This window comes from Bos indicus, chromosome 9 (assembly GCF_029378745.1).
Source record: "Bos indicus isolate NIAB-ARS_2022 breed Sahiwal x Tharparkar chromosome 9, NIAB-ARS_B.indTharparkar_mat_pri_1.0, whole genome shotgun sequence".
NCBI classification, from domain to species: Eukaryota; Metazoa; Chordata; class Mammalia; order Artiodactyla; family Bovidae; genus Bos; species Bos indicus.
The window spans coordinates 71099074-71115047 of NC_091768.1; the positions used below are offsets into that span (position 1 = coordinate 71099074).

At 39.7% G+C, this 15974-nt stretch overlaps 1 protein-coding gene across 3 annotated transcripts in view; it reads right to left on the minus strand.

Annotated features, from left to right (window-relative positions):
• Positions 1–5108: 5108 nt before the first annotated feature.
• VNN2 (vanin 2) overlaps positions 5109–15974 on the minus strand; it is a 29235-nt gene continuing 18369 nt past the window's right edge. The window contains exons 4-7 of one of the 3 annotated variants that reach the window (XM_019967454.2): positions 15407–15695; positions 13333–13706; positions 11650–11820; positions 5109–5706 (exon numbers count right to left, since the gene is read on the minus strand). In XM_019967454.2, coding sequence (XP_019823013.2) covers positions 5515–5706; positions 11650–11820; positions 13333–13706; positions 15407–15695 — 1026 coding nt within the window. In that variant the 3' untranslated portion in view covers positions 5109–5514. Of the gene's footprint in view, positions 5707–11649; positions 11821–13299; positions 13707–15406; positions 15696–15974 lie in introns of all 3 variants that reach the window. The other 2 variants (XM_070796176.1, XM_070796178.1) reach the window with 2 other exon arrangements.

Genomic DNA, 15974 nt, shown 5'->3' on the forward strand with positions numbered 1-15974 from the left:
CATCATTGACCTCTCCTTTACTAAATCAGTTGCTCAGTTCTCATTCCCAGCTTCATTGCCATGTTGGCTACCTCATTCTTAGAACACTTTCTTCCCCCACAATCTCCTGGTTTTCCCTTCTTCTCCATCCTCCAAACCACTAGCAAAGTAATTTTTAATTGAAGCCTAGTTGATTTACAATGTTGTGTTAATTACTGCTGTACTGCAAAGTGATTCAGTTACATACATATATACATTCTTTTCCATATTCTTTTCCATTATGCTTTATTGTAGGATACTGAATATAGTTCTCCATGCTTTACAGTAGGACTTTGTTGTTGGGGGCCAGAGTGAGGTACTCCACCCGTGACAAAGGTCATGAGGAAGGAGGCTCGACATACGCAAAGGCGGGATCGAGCCTCAGGAGTCCCCCTGGAACTCCTCGAGCATCTACCCCCATAACCAGAGCCTGCCTACTTTACTACTTTGTGCTCACCTACACCTCTGACTTTACGGGGGGCTGTCCCCCACCACCTCTTTTGGAGAAGGAGTTAACCTAGAGCTCCAGTTAATAATAATTCTTGGGCGTGATAAGAGTGTTTTAACCTACAAACTCCTCTGAAGGTTCTCTAGCCTGCCTGACAGGCTCGTCCAGCCACATGTGATTGCTCACAGCCTCCCAACCGTGAGAGGAACAAGATGCTTTAAACCCTCTAAAAACAGGTTCTTTAGAGAAGTTAGAAAACTATTAGTATAAGTATAATGGGCTAATTAGAAATTGTGTTGGTGAAGGGTTTTTCATTTGTTGAGCCAATGTTTGTTGCTAAGTCTCCATATCCCCTGCCCTTACACACATTAATGAATATATAGAAGAAATAAGTATTAACCTTTGATATTAATCACGTTAGACCTTAGGCTAAGTAAATTCTTTCCTTAGCTAAAACCCACTACACCCTCACCCTGTAGGAATGTAACTTTACTTGGGTGGCGTCTGTTTTGAGAATAATCAGCCCTGGAGAAATAAGTGTCCTGATTGACTGACCGCTGTCACAAGGAGAGGGTCGTAAATTGTCAGCAGGCCCCCCTGGCCAGAAGATGATGTAACACCCCTAAGACCTCTGTATACATTTGTATGTTGCTTATCCATTCTATATATAAAAGTGCAAAGTAATTTTTAAAACTATTTAGTTCGTCATGATACTCTAAAATCCCTTGATGGGTCTTTTAGCTTCAGAATAAAGTTCAGACTTCATTTGTTCTTCAATGATCTGATCCTTGCCTATCTTCCTGGCCTCATATGTTTTCATTATCTCTCCTTATTCTTCCTCTTTTTACCCTCCCCTGCGTCAATATACAGAGAAGGCAATGGCACCCCACTCTAATATTCTTGCCTGGAGAATCCCAGGGACAGGGGAGCCTGGTGGGCTGTCGTCTATGGGGTCGCACAGAGTCAGACACGACTGAAGCGACTTAGCAGCAGCAGCAGCAGCCTCAATATATTGGTCTTTGCTTACAGCATGCCATTCTTCCTCGTCTTTGCTGGCATGACTAACTCTGCCTAGAATGTCATGATTGACTTACCCAGCTGGTAGCTGACAACTCTCTTGTCTCCCAAGGCAAAATTAATCCATCATTACATTCTATACCTTTCATCATATGTGTTAAATAATATGCTTGAATGCATGACACAGTGTGAGGTGTGAGGCATATTCCACTTGCTCAATATTTGATTATTATGATGAGTGATAAAGATGATGCTCTGTCTCCTCTTCTAGACTGATTCTTGGAAAAGTAGCTTTTGTTTTATTCCTCGTTACCATCCAGCACAGGATCTTCCCAGTCAGCTGTAGGAATGTAAAAATCATTGTTGGACTTCTTAAAGGGCACAGAGAGACATCCCCAAGAATGATCAGAGAACCTTTATTTATAATGTGAAATAATATTAATGATAAGTATCGTGAAGTCGTGAAGTCACTCAGTCGTGCCTAACTCTTTGTGGCCCCATGGACTGTAGTCCACCAGGCTCCTCTGTCCATGAAATTTTCTAGGCAAGAGTACTGGAGTGGGTGCCATTTTCTTCTCCAATAAGTCTATATCCCCAAAATAAAAAACCTAAGCAAAACCACAAAAACAAATGTAGGGACAAAGACTGTTGAAACTGATGATTCAGAGTCAGCTGACTTTACCTTTTGATTCAGTTTGTCACTGAAAAATCATGTAAATCCCAAAAAGTATATACTCAAAGTCAAAGATATGTGGCCACAAAGCCTGTGTTCTCACACAGGAGCACCCAAAGTTTATAGTTTCAGCAACCCTCCTGTAAGTGAAGAACATGGCAGCTCAGAAGAAGCCAGAGGATGGGCCTGTTACTTTTTTTTACCGAGGTCTGGGTGAGGGGGCATGAGAACATGCCTGGGACAACCACTGTATCACCACTGACCGCTTCCACATTTTGTTCTTTACTACATTATCCCAGGTGGAGTTAGTAGTTAAGAACCTACCTACCTGCCAGTGCAGGAGACTTAAAGAGACTCGGATTCAATTCCTGGGTTGGGAAGATCCCCTGGAGGAGGGTATGGCAACCTTCTCCAGTATTCTTGCCTGAAGAATCCCATGAACAGAGGAGCCTGGTGGCTACAGTCTATGGGGTCGCAAAGAGTCGGACACGACTAAAGCGACTTAGCATATACGCACATTATCAAACTTACCCAAGATTTCAGGGCAGCAGGTTTGCCATGCCCACCATATTCATCAGTAGGAAAGAAAACAAATGAATATTGTCTTATCTGTTGTATCAGACAAGATACAACCAAGAAAACAGAATCTGCACCAGCTATTTTAAGAGAATTTAATGTAGGGATTTGGTTAAACAGGTATTTGGTGACTGAAGGACAAAAAGGAACACTGGGGTAACACAGGCAATAACTACCATTCCTGGCACTCATGAACAAAAGGAAAAGGAGAGTGTAGGAGCTAGAAGCTTTCTAGAGAACCCTGTGGAGCTGAGGCTCAGAGCCCTAGGGTGGGGTGCTCTGCGGCTGGTGTAATAAGCCAGCTCCTCAGGGGAAGGCCCCAACAAAGCTGGGACTCATCTCTTAAGGGGATAATGGTTGCTGCTGTTATTTTTGAAGGAGGGCAATGACATCAGTTCTGGGTATGGGAAAAAAAGCAGAACTAAAAACTAGAACCAACTGGCACTGGAACAAATGACTGCTGTCAGGCGCAGGTACACTGTACTGTCATGTGGGCAAACAGAAGTTCCTCCACTCCTTGTCCAGTCTCTGGTGTCCCTCTAGTGCCGCCTGTTGGCAGAACCTAACAGGGAGCCAGGGGGCAAAGGAGAAATGTGTTTGCCTACCCTCAACCTCATCATCACAAAGAAGAATACGGCGGTGGGTTTGGAGCCGAGACAATAGCTAACTAGCACACTAATGTAACTGGACAACAGACACTGTGAAAATGCATGAAGTAAACTGATGCTCACTTGCATAGATTAAATTCATAATTCCTTATGCAAAAATAAGAAATATGCAGAATATGTGTAATTTGATGCCATATATACAAAGTTTAAAAAGATGAAAAATAGTACTCAGATATTTTTATGCACATGTAATCAACTACCAAGAAGTCATAAGAATGATAGAAAATAATCTTAGGATAATGACTTCCTCTAATAAAAACAGACAACGCAAGGAGAAGAATGCATTTGGAAGGAAATACAAAAAGTATCCACTCTGTTCGTAGCATCTTATTCCATAAACTGGGCAGAAGGTACATATCTTTCACTTAATGTCTTGTACTATCCCTTTATTATTTTTTCTAGTATATTTGGATTTCTTTTACATTAATAAGATATTCAATTTACGAATAGGTTCCTAGTCATGAGGCATGAGTTAGGACTGACTGATAAGGCACACATCTACTCTCCATCTACACACTTCCTATTTTTATTTTCATGGGTCAAGAGCGTATTTATACTAGATGTCTCTGAGCAAGAGTAAATTATAAGCAATTTCTTTTACATCATGTCCCAGTGACACTGCTCTCACTAATTCACTGATATGTTCTATACATCCCTAAGACACGTAAATCTGAATTCATATATGGTCATATTGGGAGTATGGTCTGGCCAATGAAAGATTTATATCTCCTACAGTAGGATCTACAGAACTGTCATGTCCCAAATACAGACAGACATCCATCTGGGGCATCCATTCTTAGTAATTTAATTTTTTTAATTAAATTTAATCCATTCTTAGTACTTTAATTTTTTTTCACATGCACATTTTATTTAAAAAGTAGCTCTTTCTAAAGAGCTACTCCTTTAGGTACATTTCCCTGAATCAAGGCCAAATGCAACTACACTTGAGTTGTTTGGTAAATAAAATGTGCATGTGAAAACCACTGATGAGATACGGATTAAAACATTGTAATGCAAACAATTTACAGTTAAGTGCTCTTAGTTTTCCTTGGGACTGGTGCTATTTGTTTTTCATTTTTGCTTTCGCTTTTAATGAATTCTACTATAGCTGACAACTCTAAATGTGAATCAGGGGAAGAACTGTCCCTTAGAATCTGTGAGGAAATCCTTGTTTATATCTTTCTCCAACCAGTGAGTTTAACTTCAGAGGCTGACTACCAGTCAACACTGAAACTTCTGAAAGTGAAATATGATTGTGCATGCATCATAAAGCACACCACAAAACCATTGCATAATGTCTAACTTCCTCAAGCAAAATTGACAAATCTGAAATGGTCTATATTTTATGAAGAGATAAAAGAGCATACAGTTTTGATGATTTTGGAATATTTGCATACATGTACATTCCCCATCACTAAAAACAGACTACTCAATGTTGAAAATAGTGTTACTATTAACTGTCATGGTCTTTGTTTTATGGTATTTGTGACTTTAAATTAAACCATAGCTGTTAAGTAGGACTATTTGGAGCTATGACTACCCAAGAAACTGGACTGGGTATTAGTTTTTCTAGAACATCTCAAAACAACTTTTTTGTTAAGATAAACTTAAACATTGGAGTTTATGTTTCCAGTGGAATTCCAATGGGTTTGTTTCCATCTGATTAGAAAGCAAATCACCCCCACAATCATTAGCACAGAAAACTGAATAAATTCAAATTGTCTTTAATGTCAAATGGATTCAGTCATAAATCTCTCAGTTCCCCTCATTCCCATCAGTACTGCTCTCTTCCAAGGCCATCATTACATTTAAAATGTCTCTGAATCTCTTCTGCTCCTGCTAACAGACACACAAGTAGACACATGTTATATGGCAAACAAGGCTGGAGCCAGGATTTGATCCACATCCATCTGGCCCAAACATCAATCATACCATTATACCATACTGTGACATTTCAGCATAGCCAAAAAAAGAGGCAAAATTACTGTAGCCCTTAAAAATAATCCTTGATGAAGAAAAAATATTTGGAAATCATTGGTCTATACTAGTGAGCTAGTCATTCAATATTTCTTAGTAAATCTGAGATGAATCAATGAATATGATAAAGCAATGTTCTACACCATCACAGCATCCCGCAAGGTTATGATCATTAATAATGTGGGTATCATCAGGTACGCTGTTGCTGAGTTGCTGGTCCCGCCTGAGATGGAATGTGCGTCCTTGGTGTACCATCTCCCAAAGAGCGACACTGTTAGGACAGGCTCAGATAATCCATTCTTGTTTACCAAACGCCCATCTTCTAGTACCTAAAGAAAAAGTGGGAAGAGTATAGCCAACTTAATTAAAATATACATTACAAGCAGACTCATGATTCTGAAACCATCCTAGATATCACAGTTGATCAAGTAGGTTACTAGGAAAAGGGCCTGGGGCCAGGGCTTGGGGAGCAGGTGGGAAGGGTAGGGGACAGCTATTTTATATGTAAGGAAGACTAGAGCCTTTCTATAAGGTTCAATAATTGAGTTTACACAATCAAATGTAACACAACCTTTAACAGAGTCAGAAATCATCAGTAGCAAAAATTTATCAAGTCCAATTATATTCAGGATAACCAGGAGCCAGAAGAGTACAGATAGCACTCTTCCCTCAAGAAGCTTAAAAGTTAATGGTAAAACTGAGCAGATTCCAAATATAAAGAGAGAAATCAGTATAATAGTATCTTGGCAAGAGAAGCAGGTATGTGCTTAGGAAGTCTGAGAAGGAATAGCTGAACTGGTCAGCTTCCCAAATTGGGAAACAACCTGCTACAAGGAGGAGCAGTTGGGAGTTTCTCCCTGGGGTTGTATTATGGAAGACTGTGCCAAGTGGAAATCAAGCAGCAAAGGCTCATTCTAAAACAAATATGTTTTTCCTTCTGGCTTACTTCACTCTGTATAATAGGCCAATACAGTATACTAACGCATATATATAGAATTTAGAAAGATGGTAACAATAACCCTGTGTACGAGACAGCAAAAGAGACACTGATGTATAGAACAGTCTTATGGACTCTATGGGAGAGGGAGAGGGTGGGAAGATTTGGGAGAATGGCATTGAAACATGTAAAATATCATGTATGAAATGAGATGCCAGTCCAGGTTCGATGCACGATACTGGATGCTTGGGGCTAGTGCACTGGGACGACCCAGAGGGATGGTATGGGGAGGGAGGAGGGAGGAGGGTTCAGGATGGGGAACACATGTATACCTGTGGTGGATTCACTTTGATATTTGGCAAAACTAATACAATTATGTAAAGTTTAAAAATAAAATAAAATTTTAAAAATTAAAATAAATAAATAAAAATATGTGTGTGTGGCAGGGGCTGGGAGGGGTGAGGTGGGTGGCCTTCCCCAGACTCACAGTGTGCTAAACAACGTGCATGCTTTCTCATTGCCATTTGGTTAGAAGCAGTGAGATATTCTCCCCATTTTATAGGTAGGAAATTCAGAGGTTAACTGACTTGCACAAACTTGCATAATTAGTTTCAGAGACCAGTGCAGTGGTATGTAAGCTCACAACAACAGACTGTTAAATCTCCAGGAACTTTGACAGCTGGTTGTTAAGCATGGCTGTTCTTGAAATTGATCATGGTAAGAGTATTTATACCATGATAATTGGCAAATCCCACAAATCAGAGCTTTGTTTCTCCCTTAGAGAGTGGCTTGTTACAATTTATAGTGCATCACTAGTTGAAGGTTAGTGAAGAGAAGACTAAACCATATGATCTAAAAGAAGAGCAAGGATTAGATATGCAAAAATTGTGAAGTCACAGAGGCTTCTCTGTAAGGGAGTAATGTATGGAAAATAATGGAACAAGAAGAAACACAAATAGACAACAGAACAAGAATAAAGAAAATGAATTTATAGAAAGAAACACAAATAGACAGACAACAGAACAAGAAATAAAGAAAATGAATTTATCAGTTGTGGAAAGGACAATTTGGATGGGGGAAGAACTTAGAGGGTAAGAAATTAGATGCTTCATAACTAGAAGTAGAAAATAGCTAAATATCCTCAAAGATAATTACTGTGGTGACACATAAACATAAAAACACAGCTCACTAACAAGCTGTCAAATGCACAAACTGTTGGTAGTTAGTTTTCATTGTTTCTAAATTGTTCCTTGTTTACTAAATTGTTCGTTAAAGGAACAAAAATGAAATACCAAAGGTATATTTCAAATTATAGTTGGGTGAAAGTTTGAAACAAGTTAAACACAAATATTTAGTTTTCTTGTGACTTTTCATTAATATAGTAAAATCGTGTCTATGTTAACTTCCTTGGGATTAACTTTTCCATATCAGTGATTGTCTCTTAGGTTCTAGCTAGAACTTAGCATTTTTACTAGTTTCCTGTTACAAATTTTCCTAAAATATACTGTATAATTAATTGACCTCCTAAGTAGTATATACTCAATATAATTTGATCTTTTTGATTATTCTCTTACACTGGTAGTTCTTACCCACCAAAATCAAATCAATCAAGCAACCCACCAAAATGTGGGACTATGGAAAAATACAGGTCTCACCCCCAGAGACTCTGATTTACAATGGGACCTGGTCTCTTACTCCTCCAGTCTGTCTGCACATTGACCTATACTTACACTATGTTCAGTACATGTGGCCTAATTCTGGCAACATTTTCCTCTAGTTGTTGATAAATGGTTAACTAGGGAAACCTTCTGAGGTAACTAACTAAAAATACATCCTGATACTAGTACAATGCTTCACTGTACAAGTGCTTTCACATGCATTCCCAAATCAGTGAGGAAGATATTCCCCCACTTTATAGGTAGCAAATTCAGAGGTGAACTGACTTGCACAAACTTATATAATTAGTTTCCGAGACCAGACTTCTGATAATATACCAGTGAAAAAGTGAAAGTGAAGTCGCTCAGTCGTGTCCAACTCTTTTCGACCCCATGGACTGTAGCCTACCAGGCTCCTCTGTCCATGGGATTTTCCAGGCAATAGTACTGGAGTGAATTGCCATTTCCTTCTCCAGGGGATCTTCCCAACCCAGGACTCGAACCCAGGTCTCCCGCATTGTAGACAGACGCTTTACCATCTGAGCCAAATAGTAAAGCAATGTTTCCCAGAGTCGTGGTTAGTAACACTTCATTCTCTTAGCTAGGACTAGGGGTGGGGAAAAGATAAGAAGTAAATGTGTTGAAATCTCTGCAGAAGTGATCTTCAAGATAATGTGTAAAATGTATGTTAATGGAGAGTCCATAACCAGGGAAACTGGGGAAACACTCAGGAAAACACGGTTGGTGTGACTCTTATAAAACTCTTGTCATCTATGGTTTTAGAACTGATATCTCTAGAAACAGCAAGTTAACAGATCAGCAAGTTAACATGATCTGCAAAGTTTACAGTGAAAGAATAACTAAAAAATAAAATTCTTGATCATTGATATATATATATATATATTTTTTTTTTTTACTGTTCATTTGGTTAGTTGGTTCTTCCTTTTGTCTATCTTATGTGTTTACTTAGTGTCTGTTCCTTAGAACCTGATGAACTTCAGGGAAAGTCATGCCACAGAGAATCTACACTTGTGAAACGAAAACCAGTACCCTAACTAGGAAACATCCTCCAAGGAACTGTTATACCAAACCCCTGCTTGCCAGCAGACAAATGCCTCTTTTATTGCTCTGAGGAGTCAACACACAGTGTATCTCATTTCTTCCTTTTGCAAATGAGCTGCAGTAGATGAGATATGCCCCAAATGATAAATATAATGTAAGTGCCTAATTTATTTAGTATCATTTTTGGCCATACCATGTAGCATGCAAGATCTTACTTCCCTGATCAGGGATCAAACCCATGTCCCCTTCATTCGAAGTGCAAAGTCTTAACCACTGGACTGCCAGGGGAGTCTCTGTAAGTGCTAAATTTAAAGAGTGAAGTCAGTCGTGTCCGACTCTTTGTGACCCCATGGACTGTAGCCTATCAGGCTCCTTCGTCCATGGGATTTTCCAGGCAAGAGTGCTGGAGTGGATTGCCATTTCCTTCTCCAGGTGATCTTCCCGACCCAGGGATGGAACCTGGGTCTCCCACATTGCAGGCAGATGCTTTACCATCTGAGCCAGGGTAGATACAATCCCTCCCTCTCCTTCCTCCTTCTATCCAAAAATAAAGGGCCAGTGTCCAAGGATGGGAGGTAGCATGACTAATTCTGAGAATTTTGAGTTGAGATCAACAAACAGTATCGAGTTAAGTGCTTAACCAGTTACTATTTTGTTTTATTCTCTCATTGTTTCCTACTGCCTGAAACCATTTGTGATGAAAAGTTTAAAATTCTCATCAGCTAGCACCACCTGCTTCTTCAAGTATATTGATGTGGTTCAGAGTGATAGTCACATGGCATCTCAGACTTTGGAACTTTAACGTGATCCGGAAAACGCCAACAGTTTTTTGTCTTTCTCCCATGGATGAGACTCTTCTGTGAGATAAATGTTCTGTCCTCTTTTGGAGTAATTCCTCAAAGAGATACAAGTCTAAGAGTACATGGCATGGGGAAAATTTTTCAAAATAGTACCCAGAAAATTAGATTGTGTGCTCAGTTGAAATGGCAAGGCTTAGCTAGGTGGGATGAGTGGTGACAAGGGAGATCCAAGAGGGAGGGGATGTATGTATACATATAGCTGATTCACTTCGTTGTACAGCAGCAACTAACACACCATTGTAAAATAATTATGCTGTAATTAAAAAATGAAATGAATGGCAAGGCTTGCAAGATACAGTGCACACATACCGCTAGATCCCATGTCTTCCTAAGCTTACCTGAGTGAACCCTACCCTCCCTCCTTTCACTTCCTTGAATTTGCAGATAATTTCAACTTATCGACACATGTTTGTGCCAGGCTATCAACTTTTAACAATTGGATTTCAGTTCCAGATCTCTTACATCAGATCTGATCATGGTTTTCTACAGGCGGCACCAAAGTTTTTGTTCCAGCCTCAATGTGCTCCTGAGATTCTCTGCCTTACTGGGTTCTATGGCAGCCAAGGATTCCAGTTCCCTGAGTTTCCCAGCCTTAAGGCTGCGCTGTATGTTAAACTGTTGGTGTCACAGAATTAAACATTTTTACAAAATATGACATATTCCAATCTGATAATACAAGCAGACACAGATATATTATCATAAGCAGTCTGCAATTTTAAAGATTCCCTTGCTTGATGCTTTGGACTAATTAGCGTAGATCCTATTTTTCTTTTGTAAAAACAAAAAATGCAGTGATTCCATTTTAGTTTCTAAAACTCTGCCACCATTTGTCACAGTTCGATGAAGACATTAAATTCCAAACTTGTGGGGTGTGTGTATGCACATGTGTGTATATGCACCATGTACTAAGTAGCAGGTATCAACCTGCAGAATCTTAATTTTAATTTGAGACCAGCTTAATTTGTGGATGAACTAGCTATGACCACTGTGGTTTATGAAATAAATATTTGATTTTCTGTTTGTCTTCACATGTTAGAAAAAAGAAACTAAAACTCTGTAGGTAAATATTCTGCAATGAATGGTTTCTCAGACTCATAGGCCTTAGGTATCTTATTGTCTTATTCCAACAAGGTGTCATCACATAAGAATTAGTTGCTGTAAGTTACAAATATGGTCACAAACCGCCCCGGCCCTTTATCCATACCCTTTACAATATGATTTCATAGCTCTTCCCATTGAGAATTCTGCATCATTTATTTCTTCACCCTTTGAATCTACATTGGTCATGTGACTTGCTTATGGTGGATGAAATACTTGCAAACATGGTCCAAGCAGAGACTTGAAAATAACTTGCCTATTGTGTCTTTCTCTATTCATGCTCTTGGACTTTTTCATTTAACATGTGGACAAGCCCAGGCTTTCTGGAAGATAAGGGACCACAGAATGTGCCTCCAGTCATTTCAAGACATGGCCATCACAAACCAACCAACTCCAGCCAACTCACTTGCTAGCAGCAGATGCATGAATGAGCCCAGCCAAGATCAACTGAGCCCCTTCTAGTCCAGTAGAACAGCTTAGTTACACCCAGTTCACAGCACCAACCACACTATCAGGGCTAAAGAAATGGTTATTGCGTAAAGCCATGAAATTTTGAGGAAGTTTGTTACACAGCAAAGGTTAACAGAAACTGTTTTCTTAGCCTGTTTTGTTTGACTTCAAAAAACAGATAAAATGAAGAAACTCTTAAAATTCTCCTACCTCAAATTTTTCAGGTGCCAGCTTGATTTTAGTAAGTAGCACTTCAGGAAAAACATACTCTGTTCCAAATGTGCCACTTAGAGAGAACATTTCAAATCTCGTCAAAGCAGTTTCTACTGGCTGTCCACAAGTTGTCACATCAGTAGATCTGCATTTCAGCATTGTGCATACCTGTGTAGAAGAGATGCAGATAAAATCCAACACCTTGAATCTAAGTTACTTGTACTAGAACTGTTGACTCAGTTTACAGCAAAGAAAATATTTTCTCCATTTGCTAAAGGGATTTGGATCATACAATTACTTGATTTATTGGAAATGGCAAATGATTAAGAGCCAACCCACACATCCTGGGCAACCAGTGGATTGAAAGAAAGAAGCCAGTTTTCATAATAGGAAAGAACAAATCCGACTCCATATTGGATCTGGTTCTTTTACTTTAACCTTTGTATTCTATTGTTTTTGCTATAAGTCCATCACTAAATGGAGATTGGTGCACTCAGTTATTCAGTCATGTCCAACTCTTTGCAACTCCTTGGACTGTAGCCTGCCAGGCTTCTCTGTCCATGGAATTTTCCAGGCAATATTACTGGAGTGGGTTGTCAATTCCTCCTCCAGGGGATCTTCCTAAGTCTCAGACATCTCCTGCATTGCTAGGTGGATACTTTACCACTGTGTCACCTGTAAGCTTAAATGGAGGTTGTCTATAAGCTTAAATTATACATAATGAACTGTCTCTGAGAATAGTGCCTTTCATGCAATAAGCTAAAATACTTTTGTTTAGCTTATAGGGAATATCTAGACTAGGTCCACTTATGAATGACTACAAGAAGAAAAAAATGTACCTTTCCCTTCCAGAGTCTGACTGGAACCAGGACTTTACCTTTTTCCCTTTCAATATAAAAGAAGCCTGACTTCTACCTCCGGAAAGATGGTTCTTTGGGACACTAGTCCACCACCTCAGTCTGCTGGCTTTCCAAATAAGGTCACTGTTCCTTTCCACAACAACTCATATCTCAATTTATTGGCCTGTCCCACAGTGAGCAGTACAAGCTTGAACTGGTATCAGATATAAACCATTCATCTGGCATGTCAGATAATGGCATTTGGTCCAAGAAAGTGGAACTCTTTGGGCAACAGAAATACTAAAGTCAAAAGGATGGTTAGAATTTTGACCTTTTTTTTTTTCATATCTGTTTCCTTAGAAGAAAGCAATGAGGCACAGAGTATAATAATAAAATACAAATGCATAGCCATCACGATACAAAAAATGTGCATTTTAAAATTTGTCATTGGAAGGGCAGGAAATGACTAGGAATATGGTTACAAGAGCAGTTAAAATAAAAATGATATCCCTACTTATTGTTAGTTTTAAAAGTTAAAATAAGACTTTATATTTAGATATGTCAGCAAAATTACTTAAGGAAGCCACTTAAATATGCAAGCTAGTTCATTAGTCAATTAGAAAATCAGGTTAATATTTTAATGTGTTCAAAGCAAGCAATCAGATGATACTTAGCTCCCCTGCAAATATCATATGATTAATCCCAAAGCGTATGTGTGTGATGCTGGCAATGCATGGAGTCAAGCCAAGAAAAAGCACTTGATTCCCTGGGACAAATATGAAAAGTTAACCTGGGAATTTACTCACACCCAAACACTCGTTTTCACTTGAGTTGAGATTACCTGCCAATATTCTCTTCTCCTTCTCCCATGAAGTCCTGCAAAAGCTCCTAGAACATACACTTCATCCCCCTCCTTTGCTAACATTCTGTAGCTTAAATGACAGCAGAGCTCTTTTTGACAGACTGTAAGGTTTCCTGCACTTTCAGAGAGTTTTGTAAAGTTGAACTCATCACGGGAAATAAATCCCCTGAAGGAATTTTTAGGTCCTGGAAAGGGTGTGATGGAGGTGGCGTAGGCACTCCAATTCATGGCTGGTGGGTAGGTCGAGGAGTTTCGGGGATGGGAATCCACCTCTGCAAAGAGGATCTTTCCTGACTCTGTTTCCATATCATGATGGTAGACTTTGGGAGAGTGTGGTGCATAGATACCACTGCCTGTGAATGGAAGACAAGTCTTTATAAAAAACAAAAAACAAACCCAACACCCCCAGTTTCCCCATCAAAACTGAGCATATGGTCATGTCACAAGATTAGTTACAAGATAACACAAGGCACTGAACACCTAAGTACTTCTCCTATTCTCCACTGGAGGAGATTAAATTGAATGATCAATGGTCTCATTCAATAAACTTTGAACATAATTTATTACCATAACAGAAAATTAAGCCAAATATTAAAACCACTGAATCACTGAAGTGTCTGAGATGTGCATGCTAAGTCTTTACAATAGTGTCTGATCCTCTGAGATCTTACAGGCTATAGGCCACTAGGCTCCTCTGTCCATGGGATTCTCCAGGCAACAATATTGCAATGGGTTGCCATTTCCTCCTCCAGGGGATCTTCCCAACCCAGGGATAGAACTGGCATCTCCTACGTCTCCTGCATTGGCAGGCAGGTTCTTTACCACTAGCCCTTTGAGAGGTAAGGAAGGTAATATAAAAGAACAGTCCCTCCTGTTCTCCATTGTGGTGGTTTTCAAATATGTCCAAAATTTCTTCATCATTCCTCTCTCCAATGGGTGGATCTAATTTGTTTTACCTTGAGTGTGGGCTTGGCTTAGTGACATACTCCTAATGAATATAACGTGGTAGAAATGATGGTAGAAACGTCATAAAAAGCTGTGTAGCTTTCCCCTGTCTCTCTCTATCTTTCTCTCATTACTAGCTCTGGAGAAAGTCAACTGCTATATCATGAGGATACATCACATAGCCCTATGGAGAGGCCCACGTGACAAGAAATGAAAGTCTCCTGTCAACAGCAACTGAAAAAGAGAGGAACCCTACCAAGAGCCATATGAGTGAGCCATCCTGAAAGCAGACCTGCCAGCCCCAGTCAAGTCTTCAAGTGACTTTTAGCCCAGGCAAAACCTTGATGTAACCTGAAGAGATGGCCTGAGCCATGACCACCCAAGCTACTCCCAAGTTCCTGACCAACACAAACTGTGAGATAACAAACGTTTGTGGTTTTAAGCCACTTCCACTTTTTACTTTTTGAGTAATTTATTGTACAGCAACATGTCAATAATACACTGCTCTGCCTTCACCAGTTTTAGAGCACATCTTGTTTAGTTTCCTACTTTGCTACATACTGCTGCTGAGTAGTCACTTCAGGCACGTCTGACTCTGTGAGATGCCATGGACTGTAGCCCACCAGGCTCCTCTGTCCATGGAATTCTCCAGGCAAGAGTACTGGAGTGGGTTTTTATGCCCTCCTCCAGGGGATCTTCCCAACCCAGGTGTCAAACCCAGGTCTCTGCATTGCAGGCATATTACCACTGAGCTACCAAGGAAGCTCTTGCTACCTACTAGCTGATGCCTTTAGTAGGTTACTTGCGTTTTTGTGTGTATCAGTTTTCTAATCCATAAAACCAGATTGGTAATACTCAGCCCACACATAGAGTTGTGAGGATAAATGAAATAATACACATAAAAGTCTTAACACAGACATAGCTATTATGACCAACAGTAGCTGTTCTTTTCTTCTTCTTCTTTTTTTTTTTTTTTTGGTGAATGAATACAAGCTTAGTGAGAAGTCCCAACAAAGGACTAAAAAAAATTACAACTGGTCGTATCCAAAGCATGAGTTTCTCCCCATTTAGAAATATAATCTGCAAACCTCATCTGGTCAGGGATTACCTGTCATTTTTAGGCTGACATTATGTGTGTTTGCTGCAAGAAGATTAACTCTCATTCCCATTGCCCAAGCCGAATGAAATTCAATAGCTGTCATAAAGGGCAAAACGTTCATCCAAGCTGTGGGAAACAATATGGTGTCCACGTGGGAATCTTTCACCAGGGTCACAGCAGGATCATGGAAGAGAATATCAAAGCACGTGAAAATGCCAAACTTTCCAAAGGTGGTGTTGAAAGTCACCAACTCTGGCTTTTCAGGGACATCAAACTGAATCTCACGGTAGAGGTGGTACTGTAACAAACACACAGGATAAAACCAGAAAAGCCTTATTTATTGAAGAGATGACACATGAAGACCCTCCAAGTTAGTAATTACCTGCTCAACAGTGGGAAATATATAGAAGATGAATGCCACTGTGATTGGAAGCTAATTTTCAAAGAAAAATATGGAGAAATATAGTTTCTCTCTGTCTCTGTCTCTCTTGCTCTCCTTTTCTTTCTCTCTCCCCACTCCTATCCCTCCTTACCTTCCTCCCTCTCTCAATTAGGGGCCAAATAGCTCCCCATGAAT